Source organism: Meleagris gallopavo, chromosome 1, assembly GCF_000146605.3.
Source record: "Meleagris gallopavo isolate NT-WF06-2002-E0010 breed Aviagen turkey brand Nicholas breeding stock chromosome 1, Turkey_5.1, whole genome shotgun sequence".
NCBI classification, from domain to species: domain Eukaryota; kingdom Metazoa; phylum Chordata; class Aves; order Galliformes; family Phasianidae; genus Meleagris; species Meleagris gallopavo.
The window spans coordinates 1456271-1472359 of NC_015011.2; the positions used below are offsets into that span (position 1 = coordinate 1456271).

The following is a 16089-nucleotide window of genomic DNA, read 5'->3' on the forward strand; positions in this document are numbered from 1 at the left end:
GTGAGATTTAGGTCAGACGTTAGAAGGAAATACTTTACTCAGAGGGTGGTAAGGAACTGGAGCAGGTTGACTAGGGAAGTTGTGGATGCCCCATCCATGGAGGTGCTCTTGACCAGGTTGGATGGGGCCCTGGGCAGCTTGATCTGGTGAGGGGCAGCCAGGATCCCTTCCAACTCAATCATTCTATGAGTCTACGATTCTGCAGACAATGGCTTCTTTTGGTAAGTAAAATAAAGTGGGAATTGCCTTGAAAAGAAGCAGTTCTGTAGTACTCCAGTGACAACCTGGATCACAAGTAGCCATTTACCAATGAGCTGCAACCGAGGCACCTCTGACTTATTAGGTGTCTTACAGAAAAACTAACCCAAAACAAAGTCTGAGTGGTCTGAGATCCTTCATATTAAGGCAAAAATGAGTAAATGTGACAAAGATAATGACCAGACTGTAGCTTATTCTGATATAGGCTTTCCATTTCATATCTAGATTCATATCTATATAATATCAATTGAAGAAAAGTGAAAGGCCCTGATTGATACAGAGAGATCAATAACTCCTCTTCAATGTAAAACCATAACGTATTTCTGGAGCAATGCCTAAGACATTTGATAATATCTGTCTTCATGTGCTTTTCATACTGCTTTCCTAAGCACTGTTCTGATCTACAAGATTGAACTGATTCATAGGTTCAACGAACGTGGGAGAAAGCTCTAAGATTATCCACCCTGACCTTACTGATAGTGCAGGCCAAAAGAATTTCACCCTCTAATTCTTGCAAGATGCATTATACCTTGTGAGAATATTGTGATTACAGCATTCCAAGGAAGAGAGAGAGAATTTCTGTGGTATTTTAATAAAACCATGCAGTAAGAAGAAGGGATCACGAATAATGAGATTAAAAAGTGTGTTACTCCCATAAGAAACAGGTAATTATCTTCTAACTAGAGGTAGTGTAGAAGTCTATGTGATTTTTTCTACTGCCTTCAAGGTAAAGGAATATTACATTCTGTAATGAGTGTTTGTGTCTTCTCTTGAGGTCTAATTGAATCCAAGGATGCTCACCAAACACTGAATGCTATAGGCCTGTGCTCAACCCTAGCTGTAATCCCATTTTAGCTGCCCATAATATGCATCAGATGTAACTGTGGGAAAGATAAGAAATTATGAGCAGTGAATCCAGCTTCAGTATAAAAACAGCTTGGACAATTCAACAACATCAAAGTCCAGCATACCTGGTGTTGAAGAAACATTGTCACTGCTCTTCTCCCTAGCTGTTCCTTTATAAAAGAGCATAAGAAAAGATAAACTATGGGAAGTAATTTACCTATCACTTGGCAGGAGATAACTCCTGGGTGTAACAGTAAGGCAGGCACCCATGTTCCCCTCAAAACAATACAGATAGGTTAATGACAAGAACCCTACCAGTGCAGCACTACAGCAGAAATCTCTGTACGTAGCTTGTAAGCAAGCAGCTCACAAAATAAAAAACAAATTACCAATATGATTATCCTGTATTGGTTGTAATTATGATTTCTCTGTGAGGAAATAGAATTTTTGATGTAGCACCTTCTTCCACACAGGGAAGTAGTGTAAATTATAATGACAGCTGCAGTCTTGCAAGTGTAACCCATGTTTACTTGTGGCAGCAGACAAGCAAATTTGTCTTAGGATACTCAATAATTCTGACTAAGGAGGTATAGTATGTTAGCTCTGACAGCACCTATAACAAAACTAATACAGGGGAAGACTGGGTGCTTCACTAAATGCCTCACTATTATTTCAGTCTTAGCCAAGCAGTGAGTTTTAATAAACCTTGACATGAGGCTTTACTGTAATGCTCATTTCCTTGTTTAGTTGCACAGAGTTTAGCAGAAGGCTTCTCTAGAACAAACATCATGGGAAATGATTAAGGTTTCTTGGAATGCTTCTCAGAAAGCTATCAAAAAGTAAGTGGAGAAATTACAGCTTAAAATCTGCTAATAATCTATGTCTAGACCTTCCCCAGCACAGAAAACTACCTCATGTGGAGTAGGAATGTGCCCTAACTTTAAGCTTTTACCTCTACCTATATTTTCCCATCATTTAAATGGAAAGGAAATGAATTTTTAAAAAAGGACCTGAATATCCCATGGAATAATGAGATAAATGGAGTCTGTGTGCACAGATTATATTAGTAATGAGTAGAAGACTAAAGCCCTGGACTACTACACATTCTGTTTAGATTATGTTTGCACTGGACTGCCAAACCCCAACATACATCATTGCATATGTTGGCACAATATTTCAATTGACAGATATTCTTCATTTGATTGTGTTTTGAGATAGTTTGCTTGCTAAATGCATAGTTCAGTTATAGGTGAGGTTCTGCCTCCACTCTCAAACTTACAGATAAAGGTAGACTAACAGGTTAAGAAGTTTCCACTCACCAGCTCGCTAGTTCCTAACTCCGCTTTGTATTTCACTCCTCCCCTCTTCTCCTCACCTTGCTATGCTGTAACCAGATCATTTTAATAGCTGGCTTATACAGTAGCCTAACAAGCACCTCTACTGGTATGGGTGAATACCCCTCTAGAATGAGAAGTAATGGCCTTAAGCAGTGCCAGAGGAGGTTCAGTTGGAAATTAGGAAAAATTTATTCTCAGAAAGAGTGCTGAGGCATTGGAACAGGCTGCTCATGGAGGTGGGGAACTCACTGTCCCTGGAGGTGTTCAAGAAACATGAGATTAGCACTGAGGGACGTGATTAATGGGCATGGTGGGAATGGGTTGATGGTTGGACTTCATGATCTTAGAGGTCTTTCCCAACCTTAATGACTCTGTGGTCCTATTTGCAGTCCCAGCACTCTAGGGTTTCTGTTCATGGAGCATGATAAGGGACATCATAAAATCCTACTAAGAAAGATCTCAGCATTGAGAAATAAAACAACAAAATTGGGACCTGGACACAGTTGTCCAGCAAGTTGTCAGACTAATCTGCAGACCCTGATCCTGGCAAACAATATTTGCTTTTTTGCCTGCGCCTGGAAGTCAAAACATTCATGATCTTACCCCTTGTTGTTTTTTTTAATCTTACTCTTTCTTCCATTCCAAATGTGAAAAGCATAACATTGGGAAAAAGCAAAAGAAAAGATTAAACCACCTCAATATTCAGAAAGTAAAATCACTACAGGTTTTACTGCAGTACTTCAGAAGGGAAAGATTATTTCTGTCAGTATTTCAAATGCATCTATACAACAGCATTTCCATCAACCATTTCTATTAGAAAATTTATTCCAAACTTTCCTTATTTCCCTTGCAAAAGAATTTGACAACGTGACTCCGTACAGTTTTGCGGTAGGCCTTGATGCATGCACAGAAAATGAATCAGATTAGCAGTTTGCATTTTCCCTCCTCACAGTTGTTTTTCCACTGTGTTATTAACAGTGCTAAATGAAAACACTGTTAAAGTCAAAACACCAAAATGTGGTGGAGTGGAAAGACATATTTATTCCCATATGTGAAGGGTGAGACCTTTACAATTCAGCATAGCTTCACACTCATTTGAGTTATAGGTCTTGCCACTTACTGGTAAGGACAGATGATGCATAACCCCTTTGCAACCTATTATGCACTCAGTTTCTCTCATATGCTCACTCTGTTCCCCTTCAGCACACTCCACTGTGGCACAAACACTGAGGACAAATGAATCTGCAGAGGCCTACGGTTTCAACCTCTTTACAGCATGCTAATTAACTACTTGTAATTACAGTGGCAGGTAGTACATCACATAAAGGGAACTGGCAGCCTCCCTAGGATATAAAAGGAACACAGATTTTTTTTTTTCAACAGTAAGTTTATCTAAGAATTCTTCTTCAATAGATCAAGAACAAAGTGAATGGGCTGAAATCTTACAAAGATATTAGCATTTCTCATTGCTTTGACTTATGTGAAAAGCTGTCTAGTGTGTGTTTTGGTTTTGTTATTTAATGCAGAGATTCGTTCACTTAAATAGTTGGAAAATACATGGCATGGGTGTTTTAATACATAAGGAAAGGTAGCTTGGTTTGTAAGGAGTGAGAATAAGGTATCAGCTATGGGATTCAACCCATGATCTAATTCCAGCTTTCCAACAGCCATACAGCATAGACATCAGTTCACAGTTGCAGTTTTCAGATGAGCTTTGTGTGGGTTCATAAGAGTGAGGAGAGCTCATTTTAAGGTGGTCCAGGGCACGGCCATAAGTGCACACCCATTTTCATGTGTGGATGGGGGTTCTGGCATGTTATACTGTACTGGGTCATGCTGTGTGGCATCCGGCTGCTTCTGCGTATCCCGTCTGGGTATGAGATTACAACAGATGGCCAGGAGAGGGGAAAAAAAGGCTTATTCAGAATTCTGCATAGAAAAGCTGCAGTGTCACTTGCTCTAATAATTGGCAGCCAGAGCTCAGACATTCTTATGGAACAGGACAGTAAGAGCAAGTCACAGCTGTCTTAGCAGGATGGCAACGTGGACTTGCAGAACTAGTCAGCAAAATATAGCTTCCTTCATAGCAGGATGCCTGAAAGACAATGTAGATGTAGCCTTTGCAAATCTTGTTTCCTTCTCTCTCTACAAACTTTACATGAGATAGGAGCTGTCTCCTTTTCATACCTTGGACCCTGTTTAGCTGTGGAACATATAAATGAGGATGTTCATCACTCATTGGATGAGATATGCCACATAGCAACAATGACTGAGTAAGGAAAGGCAAAGGTACTACAGAGGATCCTGGCAGGGTCTGCTGTTATCATCGATGAGATATGAATTTGAAGATTGTGCTATTATCCAGAGTGTCCCAAATGGTATTCAATGTTAACTATGGTAATCCTCTAAAAAGGATAACAAATAATTCTTGTTGCAATATCTGACAATTTGTCTAAAAAAAATAGTTGTCACTGAAATTCTTTTTCTCTATACCCAGGCCAAGTTTCATTCAGCATCATTTCCCCTTCAAATATCCTGTTAATTGAAAGGTCTGAAAATTCTCTTTTTATGAATTATGGTGTCTAAATGAAACCATTCCTGTGAATGACAAGACTTGTATACTGTACATTTAATAAGGCTGTTGTAACAGATGAGACAACTGCATTAGTTTGGACAGTAGTTTTACATCTTATGTACTGCAGCATTAACCTTCACTGCGCTCAGTGGCAGTCTCAGAAATGGAACTCACCTGCTTTCTGTGTTAATCAAGGGGAAGCTGTGGGCTTGGATGACACTCTTTCCATCTGAGACCAGAGAACTACGTGCTGTTGGCTCCAATAATTGTTGCTGGGAGCTGCCTGGTGCAGGAGTGATTCCAGGGTCCCTAGAAAAAAAACACAAAAAGAAAATAGAGGGCTTGTTACAGGCTTTTATATACTGTGACAGAATAGCTAGTGCTTAGCTAGCTCCTAAGATGTGTCTGGATAAAGGGGAGAACTATCTCCAGTAGAAGAGAAGCAGGAATAAGCAGCTGAGATAGTAGTCCAGGTTCTGCTTAGAGCCAGTAGAGAGGAACAGTCACATTCATGGCGATTGCACTACTGACATCACTTCATTTATAGACTTGAACCATAGAACTGTTTGAGTTGGAAGGGACCTTTAAAGGTCATTTAACCCAGCTGCCCTGCAATGAAGAGGGACACCTAGTCAGGGACACTGTAGAACAAAGACCAAGCACAAGCAGCTCTGAAGATTGTCAGAAATAAGACATTCTCAATGAAATGCTGAATTTAAAATTACACCTCTTAGGAGATTCCATACATCTACTCTACTAGAGCCATCCCACTGACACAGGTGAACGACCTCGGAAGGAATCAATTTATTTCTAAGGGCTAAGAGCCCATTTTACTTCTGCATTTTCTGCTTTCCCTAGGAAGCTCACTGAGAGCATTTTTAAGTGCAGTAGCAACTGCTGAATGCTTGCTCCATGGAGAAACGAGGTTTCAAAGAATCAGTGGAAAAGACCACTAGGATCATCTAGTCTGACCATCAGCCTGTCCCCACCATGCCCACTAACCATGTCCCCCAGTGCACCATCTCCATGCTTCTTGAACACCTCCAGGGATGATGACTCCCATCTTCACAGTTTCGAAGTTTAAATTTATTTAAATCTTCCCATGCTTCAAGCTTTTGTTTCATTGTCATCCACTGCTGGCTAGCAATGGTGTTTGTTCATTATTGGCTCAGACAAAAATCTGAACCAAATTTATGGAAAAAAAGGGTCTGATTCCACTCGGTTCCCAGAGCTACTGAGTGCTCTCAGAAATCACTTTGTCTACATCAGCATAATGGAAATAAAAATTAAAAAGAAATTAAGAAATTCTTGTCACAAAGAACTTTGGTCAATGCAGGATAGAAGAATTACGGCAGAATTCTGAAGGCAAAATTCAAGGCCACACCTCTAAGGACTGGATCCCCACAACAAAAAGGTCTCTACTATTTGGAGTAAAGCTTGATATACACAACCTATGATCAACTCTCAGAAGCTACATCTCAGCTGAAAAATAAATTTAAACCAATCTATCAGACAGTTAAGGAACACAAGCATTTTTAAAGGTGAAAGGGATGTTTTTCCACTACCTACCTGGGTGCCAAATGTCTTCTTCACACTTGGTCTTGAGTTTTGTACTGTTGTTAGAGGTTTATAAGACTTAGTGTAGCTCTAATTGCACTAGTATGCCTCAGATTAAATGAAAAAAGGAAAATGGGTGAGATAATTTAAATAGCTTCCATGTAGTTCATACCCATGTAGTTCTGTCCTAGTTTTGTCACTAACATGGGCATAAAAGCAAAATTGAAAAGTGAAATTATGTTGAAGTCAGAAGCTGGCCAGACAACAGGGTCTGCAAGACATGTATGCTACATGCATGCAAGTCTTATGCTCATAGCAAGCAAATCCAGCCTGAAGAGAATGTCAACCACAGGTGGACCATGCACCTTTGCTCTTCCAGTTCTGGCAGGGAGCTTTTTTGAGACTGTAAAGCGTATGAATCTCCTCCAACTCAGAAACATGAGTTCACAGGTTATAAATTCTCTGCTTGGAGATGTCTGCTCTTGCTTACTTCAGTTCTTTCAGCAACATTCCAAGAAAACCAACAAGTTAATCATTAGACAAAGGTCTGATCTGAATGAGACTTCACCCCAACTCCTTATTTATTACTCTCAGACACAGAGACAGTGAAATTATTCAGACCAAACCACGAAACATTGCCCTTACATTGTATCAGGCAATGAGATGTCAGAATGACTTTAATTACACACACCCGCAGGCAGGAAAAAAAAAAGAGGCTAGGTTTTCAGTAATTTAGATTTAAGAATCCAAATTTATGTAGATAACTCTGTGGGGTTGCAATAAATAAAGCAGGATGGATGCTTGTGTGACACCACTTTTAAAATTTTCTAATGCATTCTTTAGAAAATTGAGCAATATATATCAGTCTGGATTAAAATGCGCAATGGAGAGATTAAGCATTAAAGAATCTTTTAATATTTACTGATATATGAGAAATTCAAAACATTTAGTACCTTAAGAACTTTTTTGCATCTATCACTCTTGGCACCAGTTTGATGATCTCACAGTATTTAGATTCACTCCTAGCTGAAGTAGGGTTTTCATTCTCTGCATCAGCACTGCTCAAAAGCAAGCTGAGATGCTTCTGTCCTCCACCATTTTGGGTCCACAGCCACTCACTCACCCTCCCAGTCTGCTATCAGCATCACACCAGCATAACTAATTCTTCTGCAAGTGAGTGAAATGGATTAGGGGACTGAACAAAAACAAAATAAAAACAACAAAATTTTACTAAGCGCAGGCTTGCAGAGAAAGGTGAAAGGACATGGATTTGACGAATGGACTGTCAGGTGGATAAACAATTGGTTGAATAGTTGCAGCAAGAGGGATTTGGTCAATGTTTGATGTTCAGGTGGAGGCAGTGATGAGTGGTGTCCTCTAGGGGTCCATCTTGGGAACAACACTCTTACAGACCTTTATCAATGACATCAATGATGGAATTGAGTGTACCCTCAGCAAGTTTCTGATGACACTATGTTGAGTGATGCAGCTGACACAACAGAAGGAAGGGACAGAATCCAGAGTGACCTGAAGAGGCTTAAAAAGTGGGCCCCATGAGAACATAATGAGCTCTAACTAGGCCATACACAAAGTATTGGGTTGAGACAATCCCAGATTGGAAAAAGAATTAATTGCAAGCAGCCCTGATAAGAAGGACTGGGGGTTCTAATGGACAAAAAAGCTGGACATGAGCCAGCAGTGTGCTCTTGAAGCCTGGAAGGCCAACTGCATCAAAAGAGGGGAGGCAGCAGGGTAAGGAGGTGATTGGCTCCCTCTATTCTGGCCTTGTGAGGCCCCATCTGGAGGACTGCATCCAGGTCTGGGTCTCTCAGTACAGGAGGAATGCAGACCTTCTGGACTGGGGCCAGAGGAGGGCCATGAAAGTAATCAAAGGGCTCTACTACCTAGTTATTATGTTCCAGGAATCAGATTCTCTCTCAGAATTTAAATCATTTTGTAACATTCATATTAATGGCATTTCTTGACTTCTTGCATGGAATGGTGCGTTGTCTACTCTTGCCTCCAATTCTGCTGAGTGCATCTATCCCTTGAGGCCTGGTAATTGCAAATACTGATTGGGAGTGACAGGATTTTCTCTCACTTGCCTGACAGCTCTGCTGAAACAGCTTCATATTTAACTCCTCAACCAGCTTCCTTGGAATGACTATTATGGAATAAAGGCTGCAAAGAGCAATGGACGCAAGAGAACAGTTCACACTGCCACACTAAATCAAAACCAAAACATCCTGCATAAGGAAACATGATTTCCATTTTTCTTCTCAGTACAACATAGTTTAAATGAATGAGTGGAAAGAAAAGTCTTCCTTCAGCTACTTAAAAAACTTTTCTTTCTTTAAGATTTAGAAAATGTTTCATTATTATGCATCTCTGCTGCAAGTTTCTGCCATTGTTTTTTCTAAAGATAGTTTAACCCAGTGATTTATTTCTTTTCTTATTTATTTTTAAAGAATCAATCTTCAGCCTTTGTTACAGAAAAGTTGGTATGTATAATTAGTGAACTGAAAGTCTGTTCTGTTCATTTTGATAGTTGCTGATATAGAGGCCCATGTGCTACTTTTAAATGTCAACATTGTGATGAGCCTTTTCACAACAGGTAGGAGAAGCAAGCAAAAAAGAATCCAAAATAGGAAGATTTGCAATGGTATTTATCAGGGAAAGGCAGATATCCCACGAAAGACCAACCAAAGAAAGTACACTAAGATTTACAGACTTAACACTATTTTTGCAGGGCTTGACTATAAGAAGAAAAGGCAGAAGAGACAGTAAAGATATGATCCATCTTCATTAAAGAGCCAGAAAATGGAGTCAGCTTTCAGAAATTCTGCTTTAAACAGAAGTATGCACAGAAGTGCACTGCAAAGAACCTTGTGCTGAGCAAGGTCCAGCACTAATTATCAGAAGCACTAAAAACATTTTGGAGACTGTGCACTGCCAGAAGCAGCCTTTCAGTATCTAAATGGAGGCTATGAGAAAGAAGGGGATAGAGTCTTTAGCAGGGTCCGCTGTGATAGAACAAGGACAAATGGTTTCAAGCTTAAAGAGCTTGAAGCTTAAAGATTTAGGCTAGATATAAGGAAAAAGTATTTTACTGTGAGGGTGGTGAGGCACTGGAACAGGTTGCCCAGAGAGGTGGTGGATGCCCTGTCCCTGCAGACATCCAAGGAGCAGAGCTGGAGTAGGCTCTAAGCACCTGATCTAGCTGTAGATGTCTCTGTTCATTGCAGGGAAGCTGGACTAGACGAGCTCAAAGGATCCTTTCCAATTCAAATGATTCTGTGGTTCTACATTACCTTTGAAACAGCTGGACATATGCACTAGGAGCCTTTCCTGATAGAGCCTGACGTGCTGCAGCATGACGTCTTTGGAGAGAAGCTTCTTCCTGATAAAGAAATACAACCAACTTCACACAGGAACTTAAAAGTATATAGGGTAACTTAATTGGTTGTGATATTTCTCTCTTGTTAAGTTTCTAAAGTGTATGCATTAATTCTGGGAAAATAGGGTTTCGCTATAGTAACAAGATGCTAAGTATAATTCACCAATCTATACAAAGCAAATTTTGGTCTGAAATCTTGCAGGCATTGAATAATGAAAATATTCATCCCCAATGAAGCCCTATTTCTTCATGAAACATTCAAAACGTGCCAGGACATAGCAGGAAGGAGTATCTGCAGAGAACTGCTTTTGATGCATTCCTACCTCACAGTATAACACAGAGCTGGGATAATTCTAGCTATGCTCTTGTCTTAAGCTTATTTTCACTAGCAAGGAAAACACCAAAAAAAACCTGCTTTTGCTACAACTTAAATACACCAGCTTTCCCTCTTTGCTCCAACAATAATGAAAACCTGTGTTTCTTTCTATATAAACCAATAACCAATATTTCCCTTTCAGAGTTGGAATTAAGCAACTGAAATTTGCATAAGGTAAAATGATTCCATCCAACGAACGCATTATGATCTTAGCAGCCTGAAAAATACGGTCTAGAGCTTCAAGGGTGTGTTAATTAACATGTGCTGTGCACAGTGTAATTTCTCAGGTCAGACAAACACCAAAAGACAGTGTGCTTAAAAAATGAAATGTAAATCTCAGAGCAAAGTTATTACATCCTGCTTTATTATCAACTGATAGCCATCGACAGTTATCCATTTAATAGCTAAATCACATGTCTGTAACAGAGGTGTTTTGTTATGGTATGAGGAAATGATGAGAGAGAATACAGTTAATCTGCTAACAGCTCACATGATGACTACTGTGAATTCCTGCACTTTCTTTCACTACTTATGATAAATAAGGGTCTGTTTAAAAGCTCACTGAGCTTGAGTTATGTTTTGCTTTCTTTTGGTAAAGATGCAGCTCCATTCCTGTTTTTGTTGGTGTGGATTACAGGCACAGATTCCTTCATGTTCATCCCTTATATAGCTAATTGCAGCTACATGAAATTGGTGCAGGTTTGGCGTGCTCATAAGGGAGAAGGCTGTAGGGAATCAGATCTGCTGTCTTCCTCTGAGCAGCAGACTCTGCTTCTTCATTTGCTCACGGACGACTCACATCCATAATTTCTTTATATTTTTTTTTTTACTTTCTCGTTCTACATGATGGGAGTGGAATGTAGTTACTGCAGTGACAGCAAATTATTTCAGTGCTTAAAGTAAAAAAAAAATACAGTCTCAAATGTAACAGTTTAGACAAAATTTCACTTTAAAGCCACAGACATATTTAGATTCTTCTCATTAAATACAGTCCAAGAGGCACCTGTGTTTCACCTTGAATGTTTTACTACATTCACACTTCAGCTGATGCTATAAAACTTCCTCTGCACATAAAAATGTATTGGAAACTTAGCATAGTAAATAACTAAAAGTTATTACCAGCATTGAACAAGGAGACTAATAAGAAAGAGAGCCTTGCAGCCACAAAGTAAGTAGAACCCATATTAAATGATAGCCTCCTTCATCATAAACCACTTCTCCCTGACTTGACAAAATGTAAACTTTCAAGATAATATAAAAAAAAAGATGAAATAAAAAGTGAGAGAAATAAATTGCTGGGGCAGGAGAGCTGTCAGAGAGCCACCAAGGTAAGAAAAATTCTGCTTTCTGTCTCACCTTAAACTAACAAACCTTTACATGAAAGAAACATGAAAACGAACAACACTTGTGACAGCTTTTGAATTCTGCAAGGCTTGAACAGAGGCATTTCATTTCAGAAAATTGGAAGATAGGAGGTTCCTTATTTATGTCAGCCATTTTACCATCATACCCTTCCCCACACTCGAGAGAGCCTTTTTTAAACCCTGGGAATCCCAGGAGGGGGTCTTCTACTTTGTTCCATCTAGAACACTAATTCTATATATCAGAGGTAGTTATAAATATAGAGATAGTGGCAAAATTGTGCAGCAAGCCATGCCTGCCAAGCCATCATTCATCATAATGACATCATAAACCTGGAATGGAACAAAGTTTAAAGCTTTCATTTTTCTTTTTCTCTTTCTCCTGTCATTGTCATATGAAAAGAGCATTAGACACATCTGCTTCATAGTCCCAGCTCCCCCACTGCCTGCAAGGAGAATGAGTATCTTTAGGGAAAACACTATTGAGAAGAAGGAAGAAAAAAAAAAAAAAAGAAGATGAAGCCAAAGTTGCAAGAGGTTATTTGAAATCCAAGCACACTGTTGGATCAGTTGATTGAAAAAGTAAAAGCAGGTGAAAAATGTGCTTAAATTTGATCTCTAGCAGTCATTACTAGCACTCACTTTGAGACACTTGGCTGAATGAGTTTTTCCACTGCCACAGGATGGCATTCATAAGTAATCTTCATTGTCCTATTAACTGCATCTAACTGTTTGTTCTGAACAGGAAAGTTTCAATGTTGTGTTACAGAACGGAGAGAGATGATATTCAGCTCCCTTACATCAGGGCGTAACTGGATGAAATCCATTATGATGAATGGTTTTATTTTGGTGTGAAAATGAGCAGATAAGTTTGCCTTACTCATCTGCTTCGAACTCTAGGTAACTTGTAAATGGTTGGAAGGAAAGATAGCCAGAGAACAGAACTTAATTCTTTTCTGGAGAAAGAAAAGTCTGATGTACAAATAGGTTTTTTTTCCCATATAAGTTACTTCTATCCTAAGACAAGAGCAAATGCTACTTACCACAGCGCTCAGTTGTGCAGTAAGTTTGTCTAAAGTCTCTCCTGAATAATTTTTGGCAGAAGAGTCCACGAATTCATTGATAGTTGAAGACTGAGTAATGCCAGTCACTCCTCTGCCGGGTGACAATCTTTGCTCTTGCAAGAAATGTATCCTTGAACCTAATATGGAAAAGACACTTCTTAAAAAATAAAATTCTGAACAGCACCTTGCTTACAGCAGTCAGAAAGAACCTGGACATTTGCAGCTATGAACTGGCTTTCGGTACCATTTTGGATTTACAAAAGATAACTGAGAAGGTTACAAAGGATATAAACCATTCCAAGCTAACTGAAATCCACTTACTTAGGAATTTTTACTTTCTTAGAGTGGTCAGAATGTGATAGGGAGCTAGAATGGGACATCTTTTCATAGAATCATACAATGGCTTGGGTTGGAAGTAACCTCAGGGATCATCAAGTTCCAACCCCCTGCCACAAGCAGGACTACCAACCTCTGGAGCTGGTACCAGACCAGGCTGCCCAGAGCCCCATCTAACCTGGCCTTGAACACCTCCAGGAATGGATGGGGCATCCACAGCCTCTCTTGGCAGCCTGTTCCAGCACCTCACCACTCTCTCTATGAAGAGCTTCCCCCTGACATCCAAATTTCCTTCTGTTACTTCTCTAAAGTTTAAAAAACAAGAAATCCAAAGACTTGCAATACTGCTGTACTGCAAGAAATCAAACAAAAATACAGGTAACTCCTTCATTTTTTAATTTTTTTTTTTTCTAATTTAAGAAATCTGTAAACTGGAATGGATGGATGGATGGAAGATAGATGTCCCATTCCTGGAGACATTCAAGGTCAGGCTGGAAAGGGTGCTGAGCAACCTGATCCAGCTGTAGGTGTCCTTGTTCATTGCTGGGGAGCTGGATGAGACTGTCTTTAAGGGTCCCTTCCAACTCAAACAATTCTATGACTTATTCTGTCTATAAAATAATATCTAAATACTAAACTCAATCACGGAAAAATACCTAATATTGGTACATGGCACATTTTGCAGAAATTCAATCATTTCTTACTGTAAATTCAATCATTTCATCTTACTGTACTGTGTTCATATCATATATTATCACACACAATCAGAATAGATGAGAGTCAAAGAGATATCCAATCCATTTGCATGTCCATATATTAAATATGGTTACTTTTCTTACTATATCCACCTATTAAAAAAAGTTTCAACAGTCATCAGATGACTTGCAGCCCAGCCATTAAATATATACTGCTGGTTTGTAACTGCAAGGAGTTCTGGTGTTAAAAACAGAGGAGACAAGACGTGAGATTGATAGGCTCTGTTTCACTCACAGTAAATCACTCATTTTGACACTGAATAAGTGGTAGAGTCTAACCTTCAGAAGCGCAGAGCTTCACAATGCAAAGAATTCTGTGGGCTTGCTGGTGCCCAGCATCACAAATAATCAGTCTTTAATGCAAATGTTCCTTTACTCACTTGTAAAATACAAATAGTAACACATACTCCACAGGACTGCTGTGAGAAATAATTAATAGTTGTATAGTACCAAGTTCTGTGGATAAAAGCTGCTAATGCAAGTACAAAACATTATCAGTTCTGCACTGTATTAAATTTCTCCTATAAAGAGTTTCTAAAAAGAAGAACTTATCTATTTTCTTCCAGTATTTTCTCTTTGCATATGAGCAAAGGATCTTGCACAGCAGTTCATTAAAAAGAGAATTAACAACCTATCATAATCTCACACAACCAATCTTCCCTCTGCTTCTATCTTACTAAAAATGTCCATTTAAAGACAACCTTGAGGCAAGTTTTTAAAAATAAATTATTTCACACAGTCCATAAGAAGGGATGATCACTAGAAACAGGATAGTTAAATTCATTTAAACACCTATAAATGAAGCTCTAAATGAATTTAATGGCGCATAGGAAATTTAAAAGTTGCTTTATGGACAGTAGGATTACCAAAATGTAGCACTGTTAATGAAGTTTCTGTAAGTAGTGACAAGCCACTCACAGAAAGAACTCAGAACCTCTGAGGAATACAGAGACCTTTAAAGAAACCTCAGTTATGTACACATATATCTTCAAAAATACCATTACTGCATACAAATCTTTTGTCTTTATAACTTTTCCTTTTTTTCCTGATAATCTAGTTAGGGCTTGGTGGGTTTTATTGCCTCTCAGGACAAAACATCTCCAGTGGTTTTAAGACAAATAAGTACCAAGACTATAGGCAGTAAGGCAAAGAATTCCTCCCTCTGACTTCAAGCAAATACGCAAGCTCTAGAAATAAAAATAAAATCTATACAGATTAAGATTAAATAAGATTCTTCAGAAAATGTGCCCACTGTTATAGCACTGGGACACCACAATATACATAGGAGCTTTTCCTTCCCCCCCCGGGAAATCAGTATTTATTAATTCTTTCAGGATACAAAATTACTTGAAATGATGAACTGATGAATTTTGCACTATCCTTCATTGACATTTTCAAACGTTTTTGGCCTCCTTCATCTACTTTTATTTGCAGTCTTCTGAGCCACACAGAAGGTCATGAATATTGGCTCTATGTAACTTTAGAAACTAATTACTCTCCTGTTGCAATGGATCTAACCAAGAGAGCCATAAACCACAGAGGTTCTTAGTGGTAAGAGTTCACATAAATGAGCTTGTTGTTAGCCTCTGTTGTGCAACATCTTACTGCTGTGATATCTCCTTCTTATTTCTTTTTCTCCCATACTTTAGAGACTGTATTCTGCTTTTATCTCAGCTGGTAATGTATCCCGTTTGGAATAAATACACGAGTAGAGCTAAGTTCTCCTAAGCTAATCTTAGGACTTCTCTGTGACAAGAGCAGTCCTTTCTTCTTCTAGAAGCACTCGTGAAGCTCTTCTCCCCTCCCCTTCTCTCCTTGAGCCAACCCTACAGCTACACAATGAGGTAGATCAAGGAATTCATCAGTCTGAAAGTCAGGTGTGTTCTTTTCTGGGTTAGTTTTTGGAGGAATTACATGTGACCACACTATCAGAGGAATGAGAGGCAAGGGAGGACTAGAAACACACAGGCAGGACTGCTTTTTGCAGCAGCATGTGTTTGGGTTAGCCTGAAGTGATCAAGAGGCTTCATCTTCAGTTATTCAAGTAGTTAAAGGGCTCTTTTAAACACAGTGCCAATCATCTGGGTTTATGCTGCAGTGGATAACCCCAAAAGCACTTGGAGTGAATTTTTAAGATGCCTTCACTCATCTTACTATCCTGGTGTTCATATATCTCTTCATGCTTCTGGCTATCCTGAGGGAGAGAGAAAACTAAGCTCTCAATGCC

The 16089-nt window shown here is 39.2% G+C and overlaps 1 protein-coding gene across 1 annotated transcript in view; it reads right to left on the bottom strand.

The window, feature by feature from the left end:
• LRGUK (leucine rich repeats and guanylate kinase domain containing) overlaps positions 1–16089 on the bottom strand; it is a 50289-nt gene that overhangs the window by 2885 nt on the left and 31315 nt on the right. Inside the window, exons 16-18 of the mRNA XM_010710159.3 lie at positions 12751–12908; positions 9885–9973; positions 5191–5325 (exon numbers count right to left, since the gene is read on the bottom strand). Of these exons, the coding sequence (XP_010708461.1) occupies positions 5191–5325; positions 9885–9973; positions 12751–12908 (382 nt within the window). The remainder of the gene's footprint in view (positions 1–5190; positions 5326–9884; positions 9974–12750; positions 12909–16089) is intronic.